Below are 25,822 nucleotides of genomic sequence, written 5' to 3' on the forward strand. Positions count from 1 at the left end.
TCTTTAAATCCAGAATCCACAAATACTGGGAAATACAACTTTTATTCATCTAAATTCAGACTTTACTATGGAAAATAGTCTCTTTCCATACTGAGGAAAAATCAGGTTTTGAGATCAGGTCGATTCCTCTCTTTATTTCTCCTCTGAAGAACACCCCAGCTGAGGGGGCTGTGAGTGGTACCTGGGCAGTGACGGTGGAAGCTCCACTACCTCTGGGATTAGGGGCACTGTTTCCAGAGTCTGTGAGGTCGTGAGGATGTCACTTATGCTGTGCTCCTGTGGCTGGTTCTCCCCTCCAGGGAGTCTCTCCCCAGCCTCAGCTGGTTCCTGCCCAGCCTCAACCCCAGGCTCGCCTTCAGCACCTCGCTCCAGGCCTGGCTGTGAGAGCGCAGAGCTGTACATAGAATCCCCCAGGGGGCGGCTGGTATCAAAGCACTCAGGCAGGATGATGATGTAATCCTCTGAGGAAGCAGAGGACTGACTTTGAACTTCATCTTTGAGCTCATCCTCCTCCTCCTCATCCTCCTCATCCTCCTCCTCCTCCATGACAGCTTCTTCCTCTGCGATATGGATAATCTCCTCCCTCTCATTTCCAAGTGGTCCTTCAGGCAAGGCAAATGTCACTAAAGGATGAAAGCAACCAATTTTAAGGTGGAAGCTAAAAGCAGGCCTAAGTACTATCCTTACTTGGTAAAGCCTTGTGGATCACCAGCTAGAATTATGAAAGCCAGAGGAGAGGGAAGAACTAAAGGGAAGGGCTGGTTCTGGAACTATGACCATATTCTAAGTTTGAAGACTATGAAAACAAAATAGAATCAAAGCTCACAGAAACAAGGTAGGCAGAAACACTCAGGTTTCCAAGAAGCTCTATGAATCATAAAAGGAGGCAGCTCCATCCCTTTTTTCCTTTTTATGTGATGGTTAATATACTGAGTAGAGTTTAAACCAAAACTGATACACTAACAGTGCTATAAAAAGAGAAAAAGTTAGGAGATGAGTATTGCAGGATTATATGTCTATCTCCTCCTCTTCTTTACAAAGATGATGCAGTCATGGGAGAAAACTGGCCAATCATGTTTGAGGGGGTAAAAAAGGATAGAAAAAAGCTACCCAGGGCCAGGCACGGTGGCTCACGCTTGTAATCCCAGCACTTTGGGAGGCCAACGTGGGCAGATCATGAGGTCAGGATATCAAGGCCATCCTGGCTAACACAGTGAAACCCCAACTCTACTAAAAATACAAAAAAATTACCCGGGCATGGTGGCGGGCGCCTGTAGTGCCAGCTACTCGGGAGGCTGAGCAGGAGAATGGTGTGAACCTGGGAAGGCGGAGGTTGCAGTCAGCCGAGACCGCGCTGCTGCACTCCAGCCTGGGCGACAGAGACTGTGTCCCCCCCAAAAAAAAAAAAAAAAAAAGCTACCCAGGCCAGGTGTGGTGGCTTACGCCTAAAATCCCAGCACATTGGGAGGCCAAGGCAGGCAGACTGCTTGAGCTCAGAAGTTTGGGACCAGCCTGGGCAACGTGGCGAAATCCCATCTCTACAAAAAAAAAAAAAATTTAGCTCATTGTGGTAGCATGTGGCTGTGGTCCCAGTTGATTGGGAAACAGAGGTAGGGGGAGCCCAGGATGTTGTGGCTGCAATGAGCCATAAACTTGCTACTCGCACTTTAGCCTGGGCGAGAGTGAGACCTTATCTCAAAAAAAAAAAAAAAAAAAAAAAAAATTACCCATAAATCCTATCAGAATAACAGCTGTGAACATTTTGGTACTGTCTTTCCAGACCTTTTTGTTATGTATTTGTACACACGTGGAAAAAAATATAAAGATATACATGACTGATTGATTTGAGATGGAGTCTCACTCTGTTGCCCAGGCTGAAGTGCAGTAGCATGATCTCAGCTCACTGCAAGCTCCGCCTCCCAGGTTCACACCATTCTCCTGCCTCAGCCTCCCAAGTAGCTGGGATTACAGGTGCGCCCGCCACCACACCCAGCTTATTTTTTGTATTTTTAGTAGAGATGGGGTTTCACCGTGTTAGCCAGGATAGTCTTCATCTCCTGACCTCATGATCCGCCCACCTCGGCCTCCCAACGTGCTGGGATTACAGGTATGAGCCACCGCACCTGGCCACATGTACACTTTATTTTTTTTTTTTTTAGACGGAGTCTCGCTCTGTCACCCAGGCTGGAGTGCAGTGGTGCGATCTCAGCTCACTGCAACCTTGGCTTCCCGGGTTCAAGCAGTTCTCCTGCCTCAGCGTCTTGAGTAGCTGGATCACAGGCACACGCTACCACGCCCAGCTAATTTTTGTATTTTTAGTAGAAATGGGGTTTCTCCATGTTGGTCAGGCTGGTCTCAAACTCCTGAGCTTGTGATCTGTCTGTCTCGGCCTCACAAAGTGCTGGGATTACAGGCGTGAGCCACTGCGCCTGGCCTTACATGTATACTTTAAACAAAAGTAAGATAAATAATATTTAAAGATATAGGTCAAATTTGATTATAATAAAGAGATTCTCCAATATTATTTTGACATAGTATATTTGAATTTTTGGATACTTCTTAAAATATATGCTATTGGTTCTATCTATCTGATACCTAGAAGTTTCTGTTATAAAGGTGTTTATTCCTTTTTTTTTTTTGAGACGGAGTTTCACTCTTGTTGCCAGGCTGGAGGGCAATGGCGCCATCTCGGCTAACCACAGCCTTCGCCTCCCAGGTTAAAGTGATTCTCCTGCCTCAGCCTCCCAAGTACCTGGGATTACAGGCATGTAATCCTTGGCATGTAGCCACCACGCCTGGCTAATTTTTAGTATTTTTAGTAGAGATGGGGTTTCTCCATGTCGGTCAGGCTGGTCTCGAACTCCCAACCTCAGGTGATCCACCCGCCTCAGCCTCATAAAGTGCTAGGATTACAAGGGTGAGCCACTGTGCCCGGCCTATAAAGGTATTTATTACAGCAGAATTTAACCTTGAGAAACTTTGTTGGTACTCCTGCTTCTATCCACTGTTTCTGGGACTGCTGCCCTTGGAGAAAGCAGACAACTCAGCTACCCATAGGGGTCTCTGCTAAGGAGCTCTGTCAAATTACAGGAAGATTCCTTACTGCAGAATCCAGGCAGCACAACTGGCTGCTATTCCACTGTGGAATGCAGCTGTAATTCTGCCGCTGAGAAGATGGAGAAATGAGTATGATGGCTTCTTTACTCCTGATGCTCTAATTAGAACAGTCAGGTAGCATACGTAGAGTCTAAAGACACAAACAAGATCAGAATTTCTTTTTTTTTTTGAGACGGAGTCTCGCTTTGTCGCCCAGGCTAGAGTGCAGTGGCGCAATCTTGGCTCACTGCAAGCTCCGCCTCCCGGGTTCATGCCATTCTCCTGCCTCAGCCTCCCGAGTAGCTGGGACTACAGGCGCCCGCCACGTCGCCAGGCTAATTTTTTGTATTTTTAGTAGAGACGGGATTTCACCATGTTAGCCAGGATGGTCTTGATCTCCTGACCTTGTGATCCGCCTGCCTTGGCCTCCCAAAGTGCTGGGATTACAGGCTTGAGCCACCACGCCCCGCCAAGATCAGAACTTCTAACTAAGATCACTCTCCCTTCAGTCTCAGTGAAGAAGAGCACATCTAACTAGTCAAGTCTGGCAGTCACAATTCAGGTGCCACCCTGCTAGGTAGGGGAAATGCAAGGACACTCACTCTGCAAGGACTTCTGTCTGCAAGGAGGGTTGTGGTCTGGGGCAGCATCCAAGGTAAGGGATCGGATTACTGTCTCACACACAAACTGGGTCCCACTCAGGTCTTCTTCTGCTTCCTCCACAGAAGCAATGTTCTCAGCCTTCCTCTTTACTGACACCATAGAATCTGAAAGACACACGAACCTTATCTGCACTGGGTGTTTAAAGTGCTGAGGAACATTCACCAGTCATTACCCATGCTAAAACTAAACCAAGGAATAGCTGCTATCTAAACTTTGTCTGCACTTGGTGTTTAAAGTGCTGAAGAACATTCACCAGTCATTACCCATGCTAAAACTAAACCAAGGAATAGCTGCTATCTGTGCCATGTGAAGGTGAGGGGACTTCAAAACATGAGATGCTACAGAAAGCAAGCCCATTTACATGCTAAGGTAGGGTCAGTAGGGGATAGCTGTAAAATAGGGTATGATATGGAAAGGGAGGATGCAAATACTTTACAAATGTTTAATCCCTTACCAGGAAGTGCTTTAAATCCTGCCCCTTCATTCTCTTCCTCTATCTGCCCCAAGCCTGGCTTCTCTATTAAAGGACTGTCATGTGGCAGAGGAGACATGCAGGGAGTCATATCTGGAGAATGAAGACAGGAGAACCATCAATCAAGAGAAAGCATCATATCATCAACAGTCAGTGTCCAGAAGTAGCAGTTTGTAGGCTTCTTGCCTCCCGCAGGGCTAAAATAAACCAAGATATGCTTTGAGGTCTGTGACAAAAAATTTCTCCAGACCAGTAAGTATGCAAAATATCTCAGATCAATCAATGCAGGAAGAATCACAGTTATTTAGCCTGGAAAGCTGTGGCCAAGACACAAAACCATGAACATAAAGGAACAAAAGGACACAAGTATCTAGAGGGAAAAAAGAGAAGAGGATTCCTTTATAGTGGAAAAGCCTTGCACGAACTTGTTTTATTGCTTTTTTTTTTTTTTTTTTTTTTTTGAGATGCAGTCTTGCTCTGTCACCCAGGCTAGAATGCAGTGGCACAATCTCGGCTCACTGCAACCTCCACCTCCCAGGTTCAAGCAACTCTCTGCCTCAGCCTCCCGAGTAGCTGGGATTACAGGCACCTGCCACCATGCCTGGCTAATTTTTGTATTTTTAGTAGAGATGGGGTTTCACCATCTTGGCCAGGCTGGTCTTGAACTTCTGACCTTGTGATCCACCAGCCTTGGCCTCCCAAAGTGCTGGGATTACAGGCGTGAGCTACCGTGCCCAGCCTCTTTTTTTTGTTTGTTTTTTGAGATTGGGTTTCACTCTGTCGTCCAGGCTGGAGAGCAATGGCACAATCCTGGCTCACTGCAGCCTCTGCCTCCTGGGATCAGGAGATTCTCCCACTTCAGTCTCCCTGGTAGCTGGGACCACAGGTGCAGGCCGCCATGCCAAGCTAATTTTTTTTTTTTTTTTTTTTTGAGACGGAGTTTTGCTCTTGTTGTCCTGGCTGGAGTGCAATGGTGCAATCTCAGCTCACCACAACCTCCGCCTTCTGGGTTCAAGCAATTCTCCCGCCTCAGCCTCCCGAGTAGTTCGGATTACAGGCATGTGCCACCATGCCCAGCTAATTTTGTATTTTTAGTAGAGAAGGGGTTTCTCCATGTTGGTCAGGCTGGTCTCAAACTTCCGACCTCAGGTGATCTGCCCGTCTCAGCCTCCCAAAGTGCTGGGATTACAGGCGTGAGCCACCGTGCCTGGCCACACCCAGCTAATTTTTAAAAGTAATTTTTGTAGAGATGAGGGTTTCACCATGTTGCCCAGGCTGGTCTCAAACCCTGGCCTCAAGTGATCCTCCTGCCTTGGCCTCCCAAAGAGCTGGGATTATAGACACGAGCCACCATGCCCAGCATGTTGTTACTTTTGACAAAGGACAGGAAAGAAGGAAAACGGATCCATGATTGCTGCTTTACTATCCTACTGTGGGAGAAATCCTTGCCATTTCCTCAGAATAAAACACTACCAGTGTCTAGGCTGTGGTACTTTTGGGCCTATTAGTAAGACGAACAAGATGAAATGAGTGACATTCTTACCCACAGGGGTGTTGTGGGGCACTCTCTCCAACTCTTGAACAATGTTTATATCCAACAGCTCAAAGGACAGCAGGTCCTATAAAAAAAAGACAATGTTAGGCTGTTTGGAGTGCATGCTGGAGCGATGTCTTGATGGGACCTGTAGACCATTTCCACATCATTTTGCATTCAACTCTGTTCAAATTCATGCCTGTCCCCAGACAAGTGAAAACAAGAAGAGTTAAATGGGAATTAGATGTTGAAATAACCCAATAGCAGGAAAGAGAAAATGCAGCAGGTATGAAGGAGAATTAGCTAGGCCAAGGTGAAGAGGCAACTAAAGGGAGTTTGTGGGGAAGTACAGGATTGAGTTCCCAATTCAAAGAGGAAACATCTAGTTTACAAACTTGCTTCCATGGGTGATCTCCTTCCCATTAAATATACCTGACTAGATCAAAGTGGGCATATCTCTGATTTCCTGATTACCGCCTATGGCTCTACCACCTTCTCTCCTGTGCTCTCTCCCTCTGTCCCTTGCCCTTCAAAGTGCTGAATCTTCCACCTGGGCAGTCAGAAGATCCACAGATGGGATGTAGAGCTCCCTCTCACTGGCAACATTTTTTGCCTTCTGTGGGATGCAGGCTGCTGTCCCTTCTGTCTGCTCAGTCACTTCACCAAGCTGTCTTTCTTCTTTAGCCAGAAGAAAAGTTTCCTATAGAGACAAACCATTGAGACAAATTTTAGGCCTTCAACAGAACTGAAGAGGCAGGCTGACAATGCCCCCAAAAATAAAAACGCTGCTGTACCTCCATATTTTAAAAAACTATATGTTTTTGATATATTTTTACAGTTATAGAAAAAGTTGTAAAAACAGCAGAGAGAATTCACATTCCCCAGCTTCCCCTAATGACGATAACTTATATTAACTATAATAGTCAAAACCAGAAAATTAACATTGGATAACTTTAAGCAGTAAACACTCTGCCCCACTAATACAGAGAAATTGCATTAAAAAACTGTGCACTAAGTAGCAACCAGGGCAAGACTTCATTAGTATTTAGGGAACATACACAGGGTATTTCAGGAGAGATGGATGTTAAGGAGTAAAGCTATCAGTTCAGCAGTTCCACAGGCCAGCCCAGGCCAGGAGTCCCTTTTTCCCTTGTGCAGCCAACAGGCTGACCATGCAACATCACAAAGAGGTACAAAAGTATTCAGTATGCAGCAAGACCCTAAAGACGCTAAAACAAACACCCTAAGGAAGAGGCCAAATATCAGCATAGAAATGTGTTGGGGCGGGGGGAGATGCTAACCTTTCAAGGTTTCTGGAAAACAACCAGCTATGAGTGGGTTCTTTTAGTTTTAGCCATCTCCTCTCTAACTAAGATTTGGATACTAGGCCAAAGCCTGTTAGTCAATGCTCACCTCTTGCTGGCAGGTGAGATCATCAGTTTTGCTTGAGCTGATCATGCCCTTTTCAATGTTATCAGGGCTCTCTTCAGAGGGGAAAGGATCTACTATGATACTGCACCAGACCCGAGGCCCAAATTGCTGGCCTTTGTGAGAAAGACGCCAATGGGAAGTATACGTTCCCTCCAAGGCTGGGGCAATGAACTCCACAGATACAACTCCCACATGGCCGGCCTTGAGGCAGGGAACCAAAACATCCTTCTTTTCTGTGGAAGCCAAAGTCAGGTTTCCCCACATGAACTTGAGCTGAAAAGAACAGTAAGAAGAGAAAGCAAGCTTGTCAGCTGAGCACTCTGCCACTTCAAATCACCTCATCTTTGCATTTTGTGGGAAAAATTACCTTTGTGTCTGCACTCCACTTTACATTTCCTGTATTTTTCATCCTCCAGTGTTTGATAAACTTGGTTCCTGGCTGAAGGTGAGTCCCATCAGGCAAATTCTCATCCACAAATGCTGCACTGAGCATTGGCATAACGGAGGTACAGGGCTGCAAAGGGAGCCTGAACAGAAATTCAGATGCTTAGTCACTTGCTGTTGGGTGTGAAGGCTTCTGAATACCTCACACTAGCTTGAGAGTCTGACTGTGACTCTTGAAAATGTGCTAACCCATTTGCCTTAAAAATAATACTGATATTACTAGTATAGGACCACATATTAGAAACAATAAATTTTCTGACAAACTTAAAACAATAAAACAAAACAGAGGATAGGTCTCACTCCTGAGGTAAAAAAGTCATGGTAAGAGTAATTAAAAGGGCCTATAAATACAACACCTAGAGAGTCAGGCTTTTAACACATTTGTTCCTTTTGCTTCAATTCCAGATTGCCTCCAATGAAGAGAGGGACCCCGCCATTTTGAACTTTAGCGGTTTCTATCTTTCTGAAGAAGGAAACAAAACAAGTGTCAAAAATAACTACGAAACTTGGCCAGGCGCGGTGGCTCACGCCTGTCATCCCAGCACTTTGGGAGGCCAAGGCAGATGGATCACGAAGTCAGGAGATCGAGACCATCCTGGCTAACACGGTGAAACCCTGTTTCTACTAAAAAATACAAAAAATTAGCTGGGTGTGGTGGCGGGCACCTGTAGTCCCAGTTACTCGGGAGGCTGAGGCAGGAGAATGGCGTGAACCCAGGAGGTGGAGCTTGCAGTGAGCCGAGATCGCGCCCCTGCACTCCAGCCTGGGCAACAGGCGAGACTCCAAGACTCCGTCTCAAAAACAAAACAAACAAAAAACTACCAAACCACCCTTTAATAATACTAAGACCACGCCAGGCAGGCGCAGTGGCTCACACCTGTAATCTCACCATTTTGGGAGGCCAAGGTGGGCGGATTCATGAGGTCAGGAGTTCGAGACCAGCCTGACCAACAGGATGAAACCCCGTCTCTACTGAAAAAATACAAAAATTAGCCGGGCATGGTGGCATGCACCTGTAATCCTAGCTACTCAGGAGGCTGAGGCAGGAGAATCACTTGAACCCGGGAGGCAGAGGTTGCAGTGAGCCTAGATCATGCCACTGCACTCCAGCCTGGGCGACAGAGCGAGACTCCATCTCAAAAAAAAAAAAAAAAAAAAGCCGGGTGCTGTGTGGCTCATGCCTGTAATCCCAACACTTTGGGAGTCCAAGGCGGGCGGATCACGAGGTCAAGAGATCGAGACCATCCTGGCTAACACGGTGAAACCCCATCTCTACTAAAAATACAAAAAATTAGCCAGGCGTGGTGGCGGGTGCTTGTAGTCCCAGCTACTCAGGAGGCTGAGGCAGGAGAATGGCGTGCACCCGAAGGCAGAGCTTGCAGTGAGCCGAGATCGCACCACTGCACTACCGCCTGGGTGACAGAGCAAGACTCTGTCTCAAAAAACAAACAAACAAAAAAAAACAAAAAAAAAAATACTAAGACCAGATAATGGAAAGTTTTAAAGATTTAGGTGTTAAGGGCTACCAATAAATAAGACGGAAGTTGGTTGAAGTTCCAGTTTCAGAGAGCTGGGCCTAAAGTTTTGGCTCCCACCCCAGCCCTGGGCTTACATCAGGGTATTAGACTGGAGCAAGCTCTCAGGTCGGCCTAAAGGAGACTTGGGGCTCTGGAGTCCATGGATTGAATTCCACAGGTGAATTTTCCTATGGAGTTTAAGCTGCTTTTTAAGTTCCTTGACCTCTGCTTTACGTTGTTTCTTCTCAGCTCGCAACCTTTGCTTTTCTGCTTTAAGAAAGTTCTTATCAACCTGTTTCTGGAGCCTGTGAGATAATAAAAACAAGTCTTAAAAGAAAGTCACAAATAAATTCTGAAGCTATGTGGAGCCAATTGCAATTTCCATCAGTGTCAGCTTCCAGTTTAATTTCTTTTTTTGTTTTAGAATTAGGGTCTCACTCTGTCATGTAGGCTGGAGTACAGTGGTGTAATCATGGCTCCCTTCCACCTCATATTCCTGGGCTCAAGCAATCTGCTCACCTCAGACTCCCAAGTAGCTGAAACTATAGGTACGCACCACCACGCCTGGCTAATTTTTAAATTTTTTTTGTAGAGGCGGGATCTTGCTATGTTGCCCAGGCTGGTCTCAAATATTTGGCTTCAAGCACTCCTCCCACCTTAGCCCCTCAAGTTGCTGAGATAACAGTTATGGGCCATTGTGCCCAGCCTACTTTAGTTTCTTAATTTCTTTTTATAGCTATTATTTCTATTTCACTAACTTTGGATAACTGTCTTCATTATTGCACATCAATTGAAAATGAGCAGAACTAAGGAGACTATGTGTAGTTTTGTGATTCATACCTTGTCACCAGAACCAAGAAGTCAATCAGAGAATAAGCATCTCCATGTAGAGGGTTTTACCTGACTTGTTCCAGAGCAGCAGGAAGACGAGGAGTAGAGTACTTTGAGTGACAGAACGGTTCAGAGGAGCCCACAACAGGTCTCCGCAACTTCAGCAGGACGTGGTTAGTGTCATGGCCATATGGCCCTGCTTCACAATCTTCACAGATATTGTAGGATGGGCATAGGCTGTGGGGAAAGAATGGCACAATACACAATGGCAGAATAGGAAGTACCTGGGGTAGGGAGATATAAGACCATACTTCTATGTTTGCTCCAGTACCAACTAGCAGGTAACCTGAGCATGCCATCTGACTATGCCATGCCTCAATTTTCCTCATTAATAAAATTAGGATAATAACACTTAACCCATATCCATTTTAAATGAAAATCTATGGGAGGAAGGTAAGATGTGAAAGTACATGGGGCCAGGCACAGTGGCTCATGTCTGTAATCCCAGCACTTTGGGAGGCCATGGAGAAGAGGATCATTTGAGTCCAGGAGTTTGAGACTAGCCTGGGCAATATAGGGAGACCCCATCTCTAAAAAAATAATTAAAAAGCAGTCTGTGATCCCAGCTACTTGGCAGGCTGAAGTGGGAGGATTGTCTGAGCCTGGGAGGGTGAGGCTGCAGTGAACCATGATTGCACCCTGCACTCCAGCCTGGGTGACAGAGACCCTGTCACCAAAAAAAAAAAAAAAAGGCATTTGGAACAACCGAGGAACTACCCTTAGCGATCTAATTTTGTCCGTTCAGGGGAACATAATTTTGCCTGGCTTTGCTAATCCAAATGCACATTTGAACACAACAATCTGAACAGTTACAACACACAAAGCATGTGGGTGAAGAGTAGCTTGTGCTTCCAACTCACAGCTACAACACCTAATGCTCAGAAACAGGGTACAATTAATTTCCCTTTACCTACACAGAAAGCCAGGGAGGTAAAAGCTGTAAGGTCTATCACTAGCTAGCTACTCCCAAGCAACTGCTTACCTACACTGGTAGCGGACACCAACAATCCTTCTTTGGCAGTTGTTGCAAGCAATATGCCAGCTGAACTGGTTTTCTGGCAAAAACAATGTTTCTTCTGAAGTAGGCATTGAGACTTCTGAGGGACAAGAACCCAAGGATGGGTTCTGGAGGACAAGCTTTTCATGTAATTTCTGTTCAAGCTTCTCAACCGTTTCGTTAACCACTTGTTCTCTGAACTAGAATATGGAGCAGAAGGTAGGGAAAAAACTCAGTTCCAATATCAGAAAAAAATGTGAAGATATCAATAGATCTGAAACCTAACTGTCTCTGGTATAATACAAAAACACAATAAACAACTGCTACTGAATAGACAGAAACATAGCAAAAGGTCTATTCCTTCCACAGCTAAACTGGTTTGAAGAAAATATCAAAACATCCTTTTGATAAGTAAATTTCTAACTTTTTCTCAAGCAGAGATTTGTCCCTCTCCCTTACATGCTTAGAATTAGACTCCCTCTTTTTCTGACACTTCACTGCAAAGGTTAGAGCTTTCTCGACTGGAACTGTTCTAAGTTTGGAAATTATAAGCTACCACTCTTCACCTGTACTAGAGGCAGCAGCCACCTGGGTTCAGTTTTCTATTTCTTCCACATTCCACCTGTGCCAACACCACAGTTAAAACCCAAGCGAGAGAGAACACTCACCGTCTCCAGGTAGCTTGTGAACCAGTCTGGGGGCTTGTCTTGAGGCTGGTCTGTGTCACATGGAACAAGTGGAAACGACTGGGAGAAAACCCAAGCCGAGATGTTAGAGGTTACTTTTTCTATTTAAAATACTTTTCCTGGAGTGTATTATTTTGAGGTTTCTTTTGTGAAATCATACAAGTATATAATTTTTTAAAAAGTCACAGTATGAAGGCGTACTAAAGGAAAACAAAGTCTCTAGCCTGCTCCCTTTCTACAGAAGTAAACTATTACCAGTTTCAAAAGTCAGAGAGAGGAGCACACTAATTCCCAAATCTCTGATAAATGTGCAAATCTTACAACAAAGACAATGAGAAATAAATCTAGAAATTGGATAGACTGAAACAGGCAATGGGGAAAGGATTCCCTATTTAATAAACGGTGCTGGGAAAACTGGCTAGCCATATGCAGAAAACTGAAACTGGACCCCTTCCTTACACCTTATACAAAAATTAACTCAAGGTGGATTAAAGACTTAAACATAAGATCTAAAACCATAAAAACCCTAGAAGAAAACCTAGGCAATACCATTTAGGACATAGGCAGGGGCAAAGACTTCATGACTAAAACACCAAAAGCAATGGCAACAAAAGCCAAAATTGACAATGGGATCTAATTAAACTAAAGAGCTTCTGCACAGCAAAAGAAACTATCATCAGAGTGAACGGGCAACCTACACAATGAGAGAAAACTTTTGCAATCTATCCATCTGACAAAGGGCTAATATCCAGAATCTATAAGGAACTTAAACAAATTTACAAGAAAAAAACAACCCCATCAAAAAGTGGGTAAAGGATATGAACAGACACTTCTCAAAAGAAGACATTTATTCGGCCAACAAACCTATGAAAAAAAGCTCATCATCACTGGTCATTAGAGAAATGCAAATCAGGCCGGGCGCAGTGGCTCACGCCTGTAATCCCAGCACTTTGGGAGGCTGAGGCGGGTGGATCACGAGGTCAGGAGATCAAGACCATTCTGGCTAACATGTTGAAACCCCATCTCTACTAAAAATACAAAAAAATAGCTGGGCGTGGTAGTGGGCGCCTGTAATCCCAGCTACTCGAGAGGCTGAGGCAGGAGAATGGCGTGAACCCGGGAGACAGAGCTTGCAGTGAGCCGGGATTGCACCACTGCACTCCAGCCTGGGCGACAGAGTGAGACTCCATCTCAAAAAAAAAAAAAAAAGAGAAATGCAAATCAAAACCACAATGAGATACCATCTCACACCAGTTAGAATGGCAATCATTAAAAAGTCAGGAAACAGGGCTGGGCATGGTGGCTCACGCCTGTACTCCCAGCATTTTGGGAGGCCGAGGTGGGCGGATCACAAGGTCAGGAGTTCCAGACCAGTCTCACCAACATACTGAAACCCTGTCACTGCTAAAAATACAAAAAATTAGCCAGGTGTGGTGGTGTGTGCCTGTAATCCCAGCTACTCGGGAGGCTGAGGCAGGAGAATCACGTGAACCTGGGAGGCAGAGGTTGCAGTGAGCCAAGATCACGCCACTGTACTCCAGCCAGGGCGAAGGTGCAAGACTCTGTCTCAAAAAAAAAAAAAAAAAAAAAAAAAAAAAAAAAACTCAGGAAATAATAGATGTTGGAGGCCGGGCGCGGTGGCTCACGCCTGTAATCCCAGCACTTTGGGAGGCCAAGGCGGGCGGATCATGAGGTCAGGAGATCGAGACCATCCTGGCTAACACGGTGAAACCCTGTCTCTACTAAAAATAAAAAAAATTAGCTGGGCGTAGTGGCAGGTGCCTATAGTCCTAGCTACTCAGGAGGCTGAGGCAGGAGAATGGTGTTAACCCGGGAGGCAGAGCTTGCAATAAGCCGAGATCGCGCCACTGCACTCCAGCCTGGGCAACAGAGCGAGACTCCGTTTCAAAAAAAAAGAAATAATAGATGTTGGAGAGGATGTGGAGAAATAGAATGCTTTTACACTGTTGGTGGGAGTGTAAATTAGTTCAACCATTGTTGAAGACAGTGTGGCGATTCCTCAGGGATCTAGAACCAGAAATACCATTTGACCCAGCAATCCCATTACTGGGTATATACCCAAAGGGTTATAAATCATTCTGCTATAAAGACACATGCAAACGTATGTTTATTGCAGCACTATTCACAATAGCAAAGACTTGGAACCAACCCAAATGCCTATCAATGATAGACTGGATAAAGAAAATGTGGCACATGTACACCATGGAATACTACGCAGCCATAAAAAAGGATGAGTTCATGTCTTTTGCAGGGACATGGATGAAGCTGGAAACCATCGTTCTTAGCAAACTAACTCAGGAACAGAACACCAAACACAGCATGTTCTCACTGATATGTGGGAGTTGAACAATGAGAACACATGGACACAGGGAGGGGTACATCACACACGGGGGCCTGTCGGGGGGTGGGGTGATAGGGGAGGGATAGCATTAGGAGAAATACCTAAGGTAGATGATAGGTTGATGGGTGCAGCAAACCACCATGGCTCATGTATACCTATATAACAAACCTGCACATTCTGCACATGTATCTCAGAACTTAAAGTATAATAAAAAAATAAAATAAAGAAACCTGTTCAGCTTTATTTAAAAAAGAAAAAAGAAACGATATTGGACAGACTGGGCCATACCCTTCATACCTGCACTGCAGGATCCTCTGGGGTCTTCATGTCTGATCCCAAGACTCTCACCAGTGAAGAGTAATGTGCAAGTGGCTTCTTCCCTGCCCTGGCAGCTAGTCGTTTTGCTCCTACAACTGGGGGTGGGGCTTCATCAACGACATGGTGCCCTTCATGGACTTGCATCTGCAGTTGGTTTCCCTGTTTAACTGCCATCTAAGAGCATATATTATGAAACAAAAACATGCGACGTGATTATATTCTCCTAAATAACATTTCAAAGACATCAAAACAGAAGAGTGTGGTAAGTTATGCTAGAAAATACTAGGATTTGTGTTTGCTTTATTAAATCCAACAACAAATGTAATGTTTACACTCAACTTGCTATTTCTTTGGTAAGAATGTTAACTAGAAATTTATTTATTTATTTATTTATTTATTTATTTATTTTTGAGACGGAGTTTTGCTCTTGTTGCCCAGGCTGGAGTGCAATGGTACGGTCTTGGCTCACTACAACCTCCGCCTCCTGGGTTCAAACAATTCTCCTGCCTAAGCCTCCCAAGTAGCTGGGATTACATACAGGTGCCAACCACCACACCCAGCTAATTTTTGTATTTGTAGTAGAGATGGGGTTTCACTATGTTGGCTAGGCTGGTCTCGAACTCCCGACCTCAGGTGATCCACCCACCTCGCCCTCCCAAAGTGCTGAGATTACAGGCATGAGCCACCGTGCCCAGCCTAGAAATTTATTTTTATTTTTTTGAGATGGCAATTTGCTCTGTCACCCATGTTGGAATGCAGTGCATGGCTCACTGCAGCCTGTCTCTTGGGCTCAAGCAATCTTCCCACCTCAGCCTCCCGGGTAGCTGGGATTACAGGCACATGCCACCACACCTGGCTGAGGTTTTTGTTTTAGTTTGGAGACAGGAGTCTCACTGTGTTGCCCAGACTGGTCTTGGACACCTGAGTTCAAACTATCCTCCCACCTCAGCCTCCTGAGTAACTGGGACTACAGGTGCGCACCACCATACCTGGCTAACTTTTGTATTTTTGTAGAGGTGAAATTTCATGATGTTGCCCAGGCTAGTCTCGAACTCCCAGGCTCCACCCACCTTGGCTTTCCAAAGTGCTAGTATCATAGGTTTGGGTCACTATGCCTGTTGGCTAATTTAAAAAATTTTTTGTCATACATTACCCAGGCCGGTCATGAACTTGGTTTTGTTATTAAAACCACAAAAGTATTGTGTTGCTTTATTCCACAAAAACAAACAAAAAAACCCATAAAAGTAGGTTTTAAGATGGCAAATTAGGTAAGATTCTCCTTAACTGGGTTACTATTTTTCTGTTTTCTTTTTTTTCTTTTTTTTGAGGTGGAGTCTCGCTCTGTCACCAGGCTAGAGTGCAGTGATGCAATCTCGGCTCACTGCAAACTCCACCTCCCGGGTTCAAGCGATTCTCCTGCCTCAGCCTCCCGAGTAGCTGGGACTATAGGCGCACGCCACCACACCCAGCTAATTTTTGTATTTTTAGTAGAGATGGGGTTTCACTATGTTAGCCAAGATGGTCTCAATCTCTTGACCTCGTGATCTGCCGCCTCAGCCTCCCAAAGTGCTGGGATTACAGGTGTGAGCCACTGCGCCTGGTCTAATTGGTTTTTATACAAGACTCTCTCTATGGAATCTTAACTCAGGTTTCCAAAAAGGTTAATTCTAGACTAACAAAACTCAAGAAACTTAAAGATATGTCCTATAATTAAGCATTTACTTTTCCAATAAAAATAGTATTTTGAGGCCAGGCGCGGTGGCTCATGCCTGTAATCCCAGCATTTTGGGAGTCTGAGCTGAGCAGATCACCTGAGGTCAGGAGTTCGAGACCAGCCTGTCCAACATGGTGAAACCCCATCTCTACTAAAAATGCAAAAATTAGCTGGGCATGGTGGCATGCACCTGTAATCCCAGCTACTCAGGAGGCTGAGACAGGAGAATTGCTTGAACCCAGGAGGCGGAGGTTGCAATGAGCTGAGATGGCGCCACTGCACTCTAGCTTGGGCAACAAAGTGAGACTCTGTCTCAAAAAAAAAAAAAAAAAAAAAAAAAAAAAGAATAGTATTTTGGGGCGATGAGAGGTGGGTCATGCCTGTAATCCGAGCACTTTGGGAGGCTGAGGCAGATAACTTGGGCCCAGGAGTTCAAGACAAACCTGGGCAACACAGCAAGGCCCTGTCTCTATTAAAAAAAAAAAAAAAAGTTTAAAAATCATCGGAGCATGGTGGTATTTTCCTGTAGTCCCAGCTACACAGGAGCCTGAGATAGGAAGACCACTTGAGCCCAGGAAGTCAAGGCTGCAATCACACCACTGCACTCCAGCTATGTGAGCTGTGATCATACCACTGCACTCCAACCTGGGTGACAGTGAGATCCCGTCTCAAAAAAATATATCGAAGTGATTTTTTTTAACAAGTGCTGTCAGTGAAAAAAAAACTTTTTAAAAATAAAAATAACTAGCCAGGTGTGGTAGCTGGGTACAGTGGCTCACACCTGTTATACCAGCACTTTGGGAGGCTGAGGCAGGCATCACTTGAGGCTAGGAGATTAAGACTAGCCTGGCCAACATAGCAAAGCCCTATTTCTACTAAAAATACAAAAAACAGTTGGGTGTGGTGGCACATGCCTGTAATCCCAGCTATTAGTGTGGCTGAGGTATGAGAATTGCTTGAATCCAGGAGGCGGAGGCTGCAGTGAGCTGAGATTGTACCACTGCACTCCAGTCTGGGTGACAGAGCAAGACTCAAAAACAAACAAACAAAACCAGCCAGGTGTGGTGATGCACACCTGTGGTCCCAACTACTCAGGAGGCTGAAGTGGGAGAACTGCTTGAGCCTGGGACGTTGAGGGGGCAGTAAGCCATAATTGCACCACTGTGCTCCAGCCTCTATGACAGAATGACACACGTGTCACTGGGCGCAGTGGCTCATGCCTGTAATCCCAGCACTTTGGGAGGCTAAGGCAGGTGGATCACGAGGTCAAGAGATTGAGACCACCCTGGACAACATGGTGAAACCCCATCTCTACTAAAAATACAAAAATTAGCTGGGTGTGGTGGCGCATGCCCGTAGTCCCAGCTACTCGGGAGGCTGAGGCAGAACTGCTTGAACCCGGGAGGTGGAGGTTACAGTGAGCCAAGGTCGCGCCACTGCACTCCAGCCTGGCAACAGAGCAAGACTCCATCTCAAAAAACAACAACAAAAGGAATGACACACATGTCAAAGAAAAAAAGAGGCCGGGCGTGATGGCTCACACCTCTAATCCTAGCACTTTGGGAGGCTGAGGTGGGTGGGCTGCTTGAGCCTAGAAGTTCAAGACTAGCCTGGGCAACAGGTAAAACCCTGTCTCAAAAAAAAAAAGACGCCAGGCGCAGTGGCTCACGCCTGTAATCCCAGCACTTTGGGAGGCCAAGGCAAGAGGATCACCGGAGGTCAGGAGTTTGAGATGAGCCTGGCCAACATGGTGAAATGCCGTCTCTACTAAAAATACAAAAATTAGCTGGGCGTGGTGGCATACGCCTGTAATCCCAGCTATTAGGAAGGCTGAAGCAGGAACATCACTTGAACCTGGGAGGTGTAGGCTGCTGGCAGCCAAGATCGCACCACTGTACTCCAGCATGAGCAACAGGGCGAGACTCTGTCGCAAAAAAAAAAGAAAAAAAGCATTCAATGGGTAACTACATCTGAGGTGATGGATGTGTTAATTAACTTGATTGTGGTAATCATTTCACAATGTATACATATTTCAAAACATCACATTTTATACACATTTTTATATTTAAACATACAAATTTTTAAAAATTAGAAACTAAAAACGAAAAAAAAAGCATTCCATGTCCAAAAAGTGGCTGTCATCTCTGCCTTAAACATAACATTGTATGGGCTATAGAGAACAGAGTGACATAGGCTGTGCACAGTGGCTCATGCCTGTAATCCCAGCACCTTGGCAGGCCAAGGCAGGCGGATCACTTGAGGTAAGGAGTTTGAGACCAGCCTGGCCAACAAGGCGAAACCCTGTCTCTACTAAAAACTACAAAATAAATTAGCTGGGTCTGGTGGCGCACACCTGTAATCCCAGCTACTTGGGAAACTGAGGCATGAGACTCACTTGAACCCCAGAGGTGGAGGTTGCAGTGAGCCAAGACTGCGCCACCGCACTCCAGCCTGAGCGACAGAGTGAGACTCTGTCTCAAAAAAAAAAAAAAAAAAAAAAAAAGGAGAGAACAGAGTGAGGGAAAGAGGTGAAAAATGTGAACCAGAAAACATAGTTCTATAACAGGCATGGTGGTGCACACCCATAGTCCCAGCTACTCGGGAGGCTGAGGCAGCAGGATCACTTGAGCCCAGCAGTTCAAGGCTGGCCTGGGTAACATAGCAAGACCCAGCCTCTTTAGGAAAAAAAAAAGGGGGGCATCAAGAGTTTTTTGTTTTTTTTTTGTCTTTGAGATGGAGTTTCCCTCTTGTTGCCCAGGCTGGAGTGCAATGGCGTGATCTCAGCTCACTGTAACCTCTGCCTCCCAGGTTCAAATGATTCTCCTGCCTTGGCCTCCCAAGTAGCTGGGATTATAGGCATGCACCACCACACCTGGCTAATTTTTTGTATTTAGTAGAGATGAGGTTTCACCATCATGGTCAGGCTGGTCTTGAACTGCTGACCTCGGGTGATCCGCCTGCCTCAGTCTCCCAAAGTGCTGGGATTACAGGCATGAGCCACTGCACCCGGCCAAGATATTTGTTTTTTGGTTTGTTTTTTTTGTTTTGTTTTGAGACGGAGTCTCACTGTCACCCAGGCTGGAGTGCAGTGGCACGATCTCGGCTCACTGCAAGCTCCGCCTCTGGGGTTCACGCCATTCTCCTGCCTCGGCCTCCCAAGTAGCTGGGACTACAGGCACCCGCCACCACGCCCGGCTGTTTTGTATTTTTAGTAGAGACAGGGTTTCACCATGTTAGCCAGGACGGTCTTGATCTCCTGACCTCGTGATCCACCCACCTCGGCCTCCCAAAGTGCTGGGATTACAGGCGTGAGCCACCACGCCCGGCCAGTTATTTGTATTTTTAAACACTAGAACAGTAGCACAAAGACCAGCAAAGAGATGGGACTGTAACTGAGAAGGACCTTTTTATTATGAATTGCCTTTTGCTGAGTGTCGTGCCCATTCATCAGTCTCCCTATAAATAGGTTTCACTGTGTTTATACTTACTAGTCTCTCCCCATAACTAATGGAATTCAGGTTTGAGTTTCAGTCAATAAATATTTTAGGCCAGACACAGTGGCTCATGCCTATAATCCCAGCACTTGGGAGGCCAAGGCCAGCAGATTGCTTGAGCCCAAGAGTTCCAGACCAGCCTGGGAAACATGGTGAAACCCTGTATCTAAGAAAAATATAAAAAGTTAGCCGGGCGTGGTGATGTGTTTCTGTAGTTCCAGCTACTCGGGAGGCTGAGGTGGGAGGATCACTTAAGCCTGGGAGGTGAAGACTGCAGCAACCCCAGATTGTGCCACTGCACACCAGCCTGGATGACAGAGCACAACCTCATCTCAAAAAAAGAAAAAAAACCAACCCATAATAATATTTTTAAAATTATTTAAAAATGAGATTAAATAATCATTACCTTAAGCGCTTCTTCATATTCTCCTAAAAGGACAAAAAATATACACCATGATACTTCTTCACACACCCCAAAAGATTCTATTACTTTAAAATTATTTTTATTTTGTACACATCCATTCATTCATTCAAGAACCAAAGATTCCATAAGATTAAGGATAGCCAATCCTAAAAATGGACTGTACAACATGAGGAACATATTATAGTTAAATAATCGTAAATTATATTCATGATTTTTGCTAAATGAGTAGATTATGGCTGGTTTCTGGGGAGGGCTCAGGGCACCACAGGGCCACTATAATGAGATGATAGATATGTTAATTTGCTTCACTACAGTAACCATTGCCACATAACATTTTGGTCAACCATGTGTATGATGGTGATCCCATAAGATTATAATGCCACATTTTTACTGTACCTTTTCTATGTTTAGATATGCAAATACCATTGTGTCTCAACTGTCTATAGTATACAGCACAGTAACATGCTCTACAGGTTCGCAGCCTATGAGCAATAGGTTATACCATATATCCTAGGTGTGTACTAGGCTATACCATCTAGGTTTGTGTAAGTACACTCTATGATGTCCATATAATGACAAAATCACCTAATTGATGCATTTCTCAGTAATCTCTGTCATTAAGCGATGCATTACTGTACATGTATTTCATAACATCATGTTGTGCACCTTCAATATATACAATAAAAATTTGTTAAATGTACAGCTAATCCTGACTTTAAAGAATTATTAGCTTATTACATATGAACAGCAACTATCTTTTTGCTGACAAACTCCCTTTCTGTTGCAAACAGCATCTACTGTAGATCAGTTCTTCCCCTTAAATCCCTCCTTCATCACTACTGGGAATCTTCCAGTTACAAAATCTCAACCCAGGTCCCTCACATTTACGCACTGTGATGCTCAGGACTCAAGAGAGTTCAATGTTAATACTATCATTTCGCCTGATTAAATTAAGATTTTAGGGGCTATCGTGGGAAACTAATCTTCAACTATAACAGGGTTCCTATGGGAAAATGCACTCCAAGCTCTGAACATCTGATAAATAAACTTTTGGAATACCACTTGTTTTATAAGTTGATATTAACATATATACCAAGTCAGAAACAAATGCAACACCATGGGAATACTTATATGTGTTGAACTGGGAGGCATATTAATTTCAGAGGACTGGCATCTTAAATATGAGAACCTCCCATTAAAGCTGTCCTTAGGGTCCATTCAAAGGCATCATCCTATATATAAAAAACTGCTATACAATAAAATCCCCTAGGTAACTAATGTCCATCAGTGCAATGTCACTCTAAAATTAATACTGCAATAAGGTTTGAGTATAAATAGAAATGCCTCAATGAGCAGATTAAGGTTTTTAAATAAGGCTGAACAGACTCTCTTAGGGACTCACCTTGACTGTTGATGGATACCTATAAAAGGAAAAAAAGCAACAGTGAATTATAAGTGTCTCATCAGTTGAGCATTTCTGTTACTAGGACCAGCCCCATAGGACAGACAAAAACTCAGGCCAAGCGTTCAGCTTTTCCGTATCACTTGCTAGTCATGAATAACACTTAAGAAATTTTATTGCTTATCTACTGTGCCCTCCTTTATTTCAGATACATTAAAAGGCAGTGCAATATAACGGTTAGGAGCTTGAGTTCTATAGCCAGAGGGTATGGACTGAACGGCTACTTTACTACTTCCAAGTTTTTGTGCATTTGGACAAGTTATTTTCACCTCTCTGTGCCTCAGTTTCCTCATGAGTAAAATAGTGATGATAATAATGTACTCAATACATGGTACTGTGGCTAGTCTGACACACTGTAACCACTCAATAAAGCTTAGCCATTAGCCTGAGCAACAAAGTGAGATTCCATCCCTCCAAAGAATTAAAAAATTTTGCCAGGCGCAGAGAGGTATGTCCTAGCTACCCAGAAGGCTGAGATGGGAGGATTCCTTGAACCCAGGAGCTCTAGGTTGCAGCAAGCTATGCCAATGCACACCAGCCTGGGTAACAGAGTGAGACCCTCTTTAAAAAAAAAAAAAAAAAAAAAAAAGCTTAGCCATTATATTTGTATTATTATAAACTAAGTGGTAGCTTGTGCTATATGTGAACTTAAGGTCACTATATAATTTTAAAAGTTATCTTGGCCAGGTGTGGTAGCTCACAACTGTAATCCCAGCACTTTGGGAGGCCGAGGTGGGCTGATCGCTTGAGCCCAGGAGTTCAAGACCAGCTTGGCCAACATGGTGAAATACTGTCTCTACTAAAAATACAAAAATTAGCCAGGCGTGGTGGTATACACCAGTAATCCCAGCTACTCAGAAGGCTGAGACAGGAGAATCACTTGAACCCAGGAGCTGGAGGTTGCAGTGAGCAGAGATCGCACCACTGCACTCCAGCCTAGGTTACGGAGTGAGGCTTCATCTCAAAAAAAAAAAAAAAAAAAAAAAAAAGAAAGGTTCTCTCAGGCCAGGCCAGGCATGGTGGGTGTCTCACACCTATAATCCCAGCACTTTGGGAGGCTGAGGTGGGAGGACTGCTTGGGCCCGGGAGTTCAAGACTGGCCTGAGCAACATAGTGAGACCCTGTTTCCTTTTTTTTTTTTTAAGTGAAAGTTATCTCTGAGATATTCTTCAGTGTTGCTTCTCCATTTCTCAACTCCATCTCAGATGCTGCAAGTCTTCTTAGAATATTCAATTATCAAATATATTTAAACCACCACACAAATAAGCTAAATACTATTTTGAATTATTAAAGCCCATATCACTGGAGAAATAAGATCCCTATTCTGAACACCTAGCAATAAGTGCCATAATATATTTTACCTCTTCATTTTCCTCATCCAGGTATTTTATTTGAATAGTATTCAGATCAAATGAAACTTTTACCTATAAAAGAGATACATATTTAAAGGCAGGTTATAATGTACACAGAAGTCAAAGTAAAAAAAACCCACAAAATCAAAAGACAAACAACAAACAACCTTAACAACTCATAACAAAGGGTTAATATCTGCAACACACCCAGAGTATCAGCAAAACTGCTAATGATACAATTAACAACCCAGGTAAAAATATACATAAAATTCATACAAGAGGAAATCAGAACACTTAACAAATACATCAGAAGACTTTCAAACTTTCTGGTGGTCAGAACAATGCAAATTGAAGCAATGAGATGACATCTCATCAGAATACCAAATTGTGTGTGTGTGTGTGTGTGTGTGTTTTGGGTGGGGTGTGGGGTAGGGAACAGCAAATGTTTTTTAAAGCCATAACATCCAGTGTTGTCAAAACTTCAGGACATTGTCATGTATTTCTGTGTGCTACTACAATTGTTCTGCAAAGCATTTGGCAGAATCTATTAAAATTTCAAATAAAATGCTTTGTGACCCATTAATCTCACATTTGTATAGGACAGAGTTTATCCTGTAGAACAGTGTATAAGTTATGTGTATAGATGGATATCTCCTGAAGTTTTATGATAAGAAAAAAAAAAAAACGAAAAAGATCTTTTTTTTTTTTTTTTTGAGATGGGTCTCACTCTGTCGCTCAGGCTGGATTATAGTGGCTCGATCTTGGCTCACTGCAGCCTCAACCTCCAGCACTCAAGCAATTCGCCCACCTCAACCTCCGGAGTAGCTGGGACCACAGGTGCCTGCTACCAGGCCCAGCTAATTTTTGTATTTTTTTGGTAGAGATGGGGTTTTACCATGTTGCCCAGTCTGGTCTCAAACTACTGAGCTGAAGTGGTCCACCCATCTTGGCCTCCCAAAGTGCTGGGATTCTAGGCGTGTGCCACTGTGCCCGGCCAAATAATGTTTATAGTATGATCCTAGTATGATATCTGCATGAACATGGAAAATTTAAAGTACATACAGGGCTGTTAACATTGGTTACCCAAAGAAGGTGGGAGTAACAGATGAGGGGAGGGAGAATGGAGGGCTATTAACTGCTTGAGATGGTTTCTCTTCTTAAAATGGGCATGTATTATACTTTTACAATTTAAAATTTACAAGGAAGAAAAAAGGCAAGCTGTCAGCTCATTTAACTACTAGGAAAAGAAAGATAACTGTGATTTTCACATCTTTTGGCAAACAAGATCTAACTTCCTTCTGAATCCAATCTTTTTTTTTTTTTTTGAGACGGGTCTCACTGTCACTGATAGGACAGTATGAACAGGTATTTGCTGGAAGGCAGACAACTACCTCAGATCATCTTTTAAGATCTACCATTTCTTTCCTTTTTTAGTTATCATCAGATATAACCAGGTAAACGTAGATTTTTACCAAAGGGTTTCAGAGAGAAACACAGTCAACACAGGAAGTAAAACATTCACCACTGCAAACTGAACAAAAACAGAAGAGTACAAAGGGCAAACCAAGAGGAGGAAAAGCCTTAGCAAAAAAACGGAACAGGTGAACTGCTGTCTAAGCAGGTATGAAAGTTTTTCCTGCTCAACTCTGAGATACTCAACCTCTGACCTAGCAATAAAAACAATTGATAGGCTCTTGCAAAACACAAGTTATATCCTTGTGCAAAACACAAGTCATATCCTCACACAAGAGAACATTTCCTTGGGATCTGGTTGGGTGGAGCCCACATCAATTCACTCATACTGTTTCTAAAATTAATAGGTTTTCTAAATCCTATCTCACTAAAAACAATTTTACCTTCCCTTTCTAAAATGTTCAAAAGGAAATTTATGTGTTGGTTCCCTTTATTGGGGCACATCTCATATATGAATACTGAAACCCTATCAAAAGCAATTTTCCAAAAGGCCCAGAAATGGTAACTATGACAGACTTCACAGCTATGAAACAACACTGCTAAAAATAGCTACCTTTGGAAAAAATAACCATGCTTAAACCAAGGAGAAACAAAATAAAGTAACACTCACCATAGCTTCGATATCAGCCCAAGTTGTATTTTCTGGATCAGAAACCAGAAAGCTTTGAATTTCATTTTTAAAAGTCACATTTAGAGTAACCTGTGGTTCCATGCTGTGAGGCTAGGGTTGAGAAGGTTGGTGGGAGAGAGAGAAAAACACATTAGAAAGGGTTCTATAAGTTGCACTAAAAGTTCACTCAGCAAATACTTGTGAGGACCCAATATGGGCTGGGCTTGGGAGACACAGCAATGAACAAAAGAAACACTGTCCCTGTTCTTACGGAACTTACCATCACTGTTAAATAGGAATTGTTTCAGGAAAGAAAGATAGGCTAAAACCATGCCATAAAGACTTGTACTTAAGTCACAAAAATTATTCTTGAAGTTATTAGGAACTTCCACATGTTGGAAACATGTGGAAACAGAAGTATGCTGAAAGTATTTAAATTTTGACCACATTCCCAGAAATCATCTAGCATTTGTAAAATCCTTACGGTACTTTATGATGACTGGTTAACTAAACAAATACTTACTAGTAGCAGGACATACCAACATGGATAAGAGAGATAAGGTCTCTGCCCTCAGGGAACTTGTATTCTTGTATGATTTGAGAGTGACATTCTACATTTTTCTTGCAGAAGGAGGGTTGTCCGAACTTGAGAACCTAGGTTTTCTATCAGTTTTACGAACTTACAGGCCAAAACACTAGCCAAGAAACTACACAGAGGTAGCATTCAATGCCCTCCATACAAGTTACTATGTTTTTTCACAATCTACTGATTTTTTATTTTATTTTATTTATTTATTTATTTTTGAGACGGAGTCTCGCTCTATCGCCCCAGGCTGGGGTGCAGTGGCACGATCTCAGCTCACTGCAACCTCCACCTCCTGG

The 25,822-nt window shown here is 43.8% G+C and overlaps 1 protein-coding gene across 3 annotated transcripts in view; it reads right to left on the reverse strand.

The window, feature by feature from the left end:
* Positions 1–25,822, reverse strand: part of NBR1 (NBR1 autophagy cargo receptor) — a 78,229-nt gene that overhangs the window by 10,876 nt on the left and 41,531 nt on the right. For all 3 annotated transcript variants that reach the window (XM_014342025.5, XM_055100888.2, XM_034941785.3), the window contains 16 exons: positions 24,941–25,051; positions 22,867–22,929; positions 21,446–21,464; positions 20,026–20,048; positions 14,391–14,585; positions 11,714–11,791; positions 11,031–11,245; positions 10,058–10,225; positions 9,253–9,462; positions 7,564–7,723; positions 7,179–7,469; positions 6,316–6,465; positions 5,775–5,850; positions 4,214–4,324; positions 3,699–3,863; positions 182–623 (listed from right to left, as the gene is read on the reverse strand). In XM_014342025.5, the coding sequence (XP_014197511.4) occupies positions 182–623; positions 3,699–3,863; positions 4,214–4,324; positions 5,775–5,850; positions 6,316–6,465; positions 7,179–7,469; positions 7,564–7,723; positions 9,253–9,462; positions 10,058–10,225; positions 11,031–11,245; positions 11,714–11,791; positions 14,391–14,585; positions 20,026–20,048; positions 21,446–21,464; positions 22,867–22,929; positions 24,941–25,051 (2,477 nt within the window). The remainder of the gene's footprint in view (positions 1–181; positions 624–3,698; positions 3,864–4,213; positions 4,325–5,774; positions 5,851–6,315; positions 6,466–7,178; positions 7,470–7,563; positions 7,724–9,252; positions 9,463–10,057; positions 10,226–11,030; positions 11,246–11,713; positions 11,792–14,390; positions 14,586–20,025; positions 20,049–21,445; positions 21,465–22,866; positions 22,930–24,940; positions 25,052–25,822) is intronic.

The sequence above is a fragment of the Pan paniscus genome, chromosome 19, assembly GCF_029289425.2.
Source record: "Pan paniscus chromosome 19, NHGRI_mPanPan1-v2.0_pri, whole genome shotgun sequence".
NCBI lineage: Eukaryota > Metazoa > Chordata > Mammalia > Primates > Hominidae > Pan > Pan paniscus.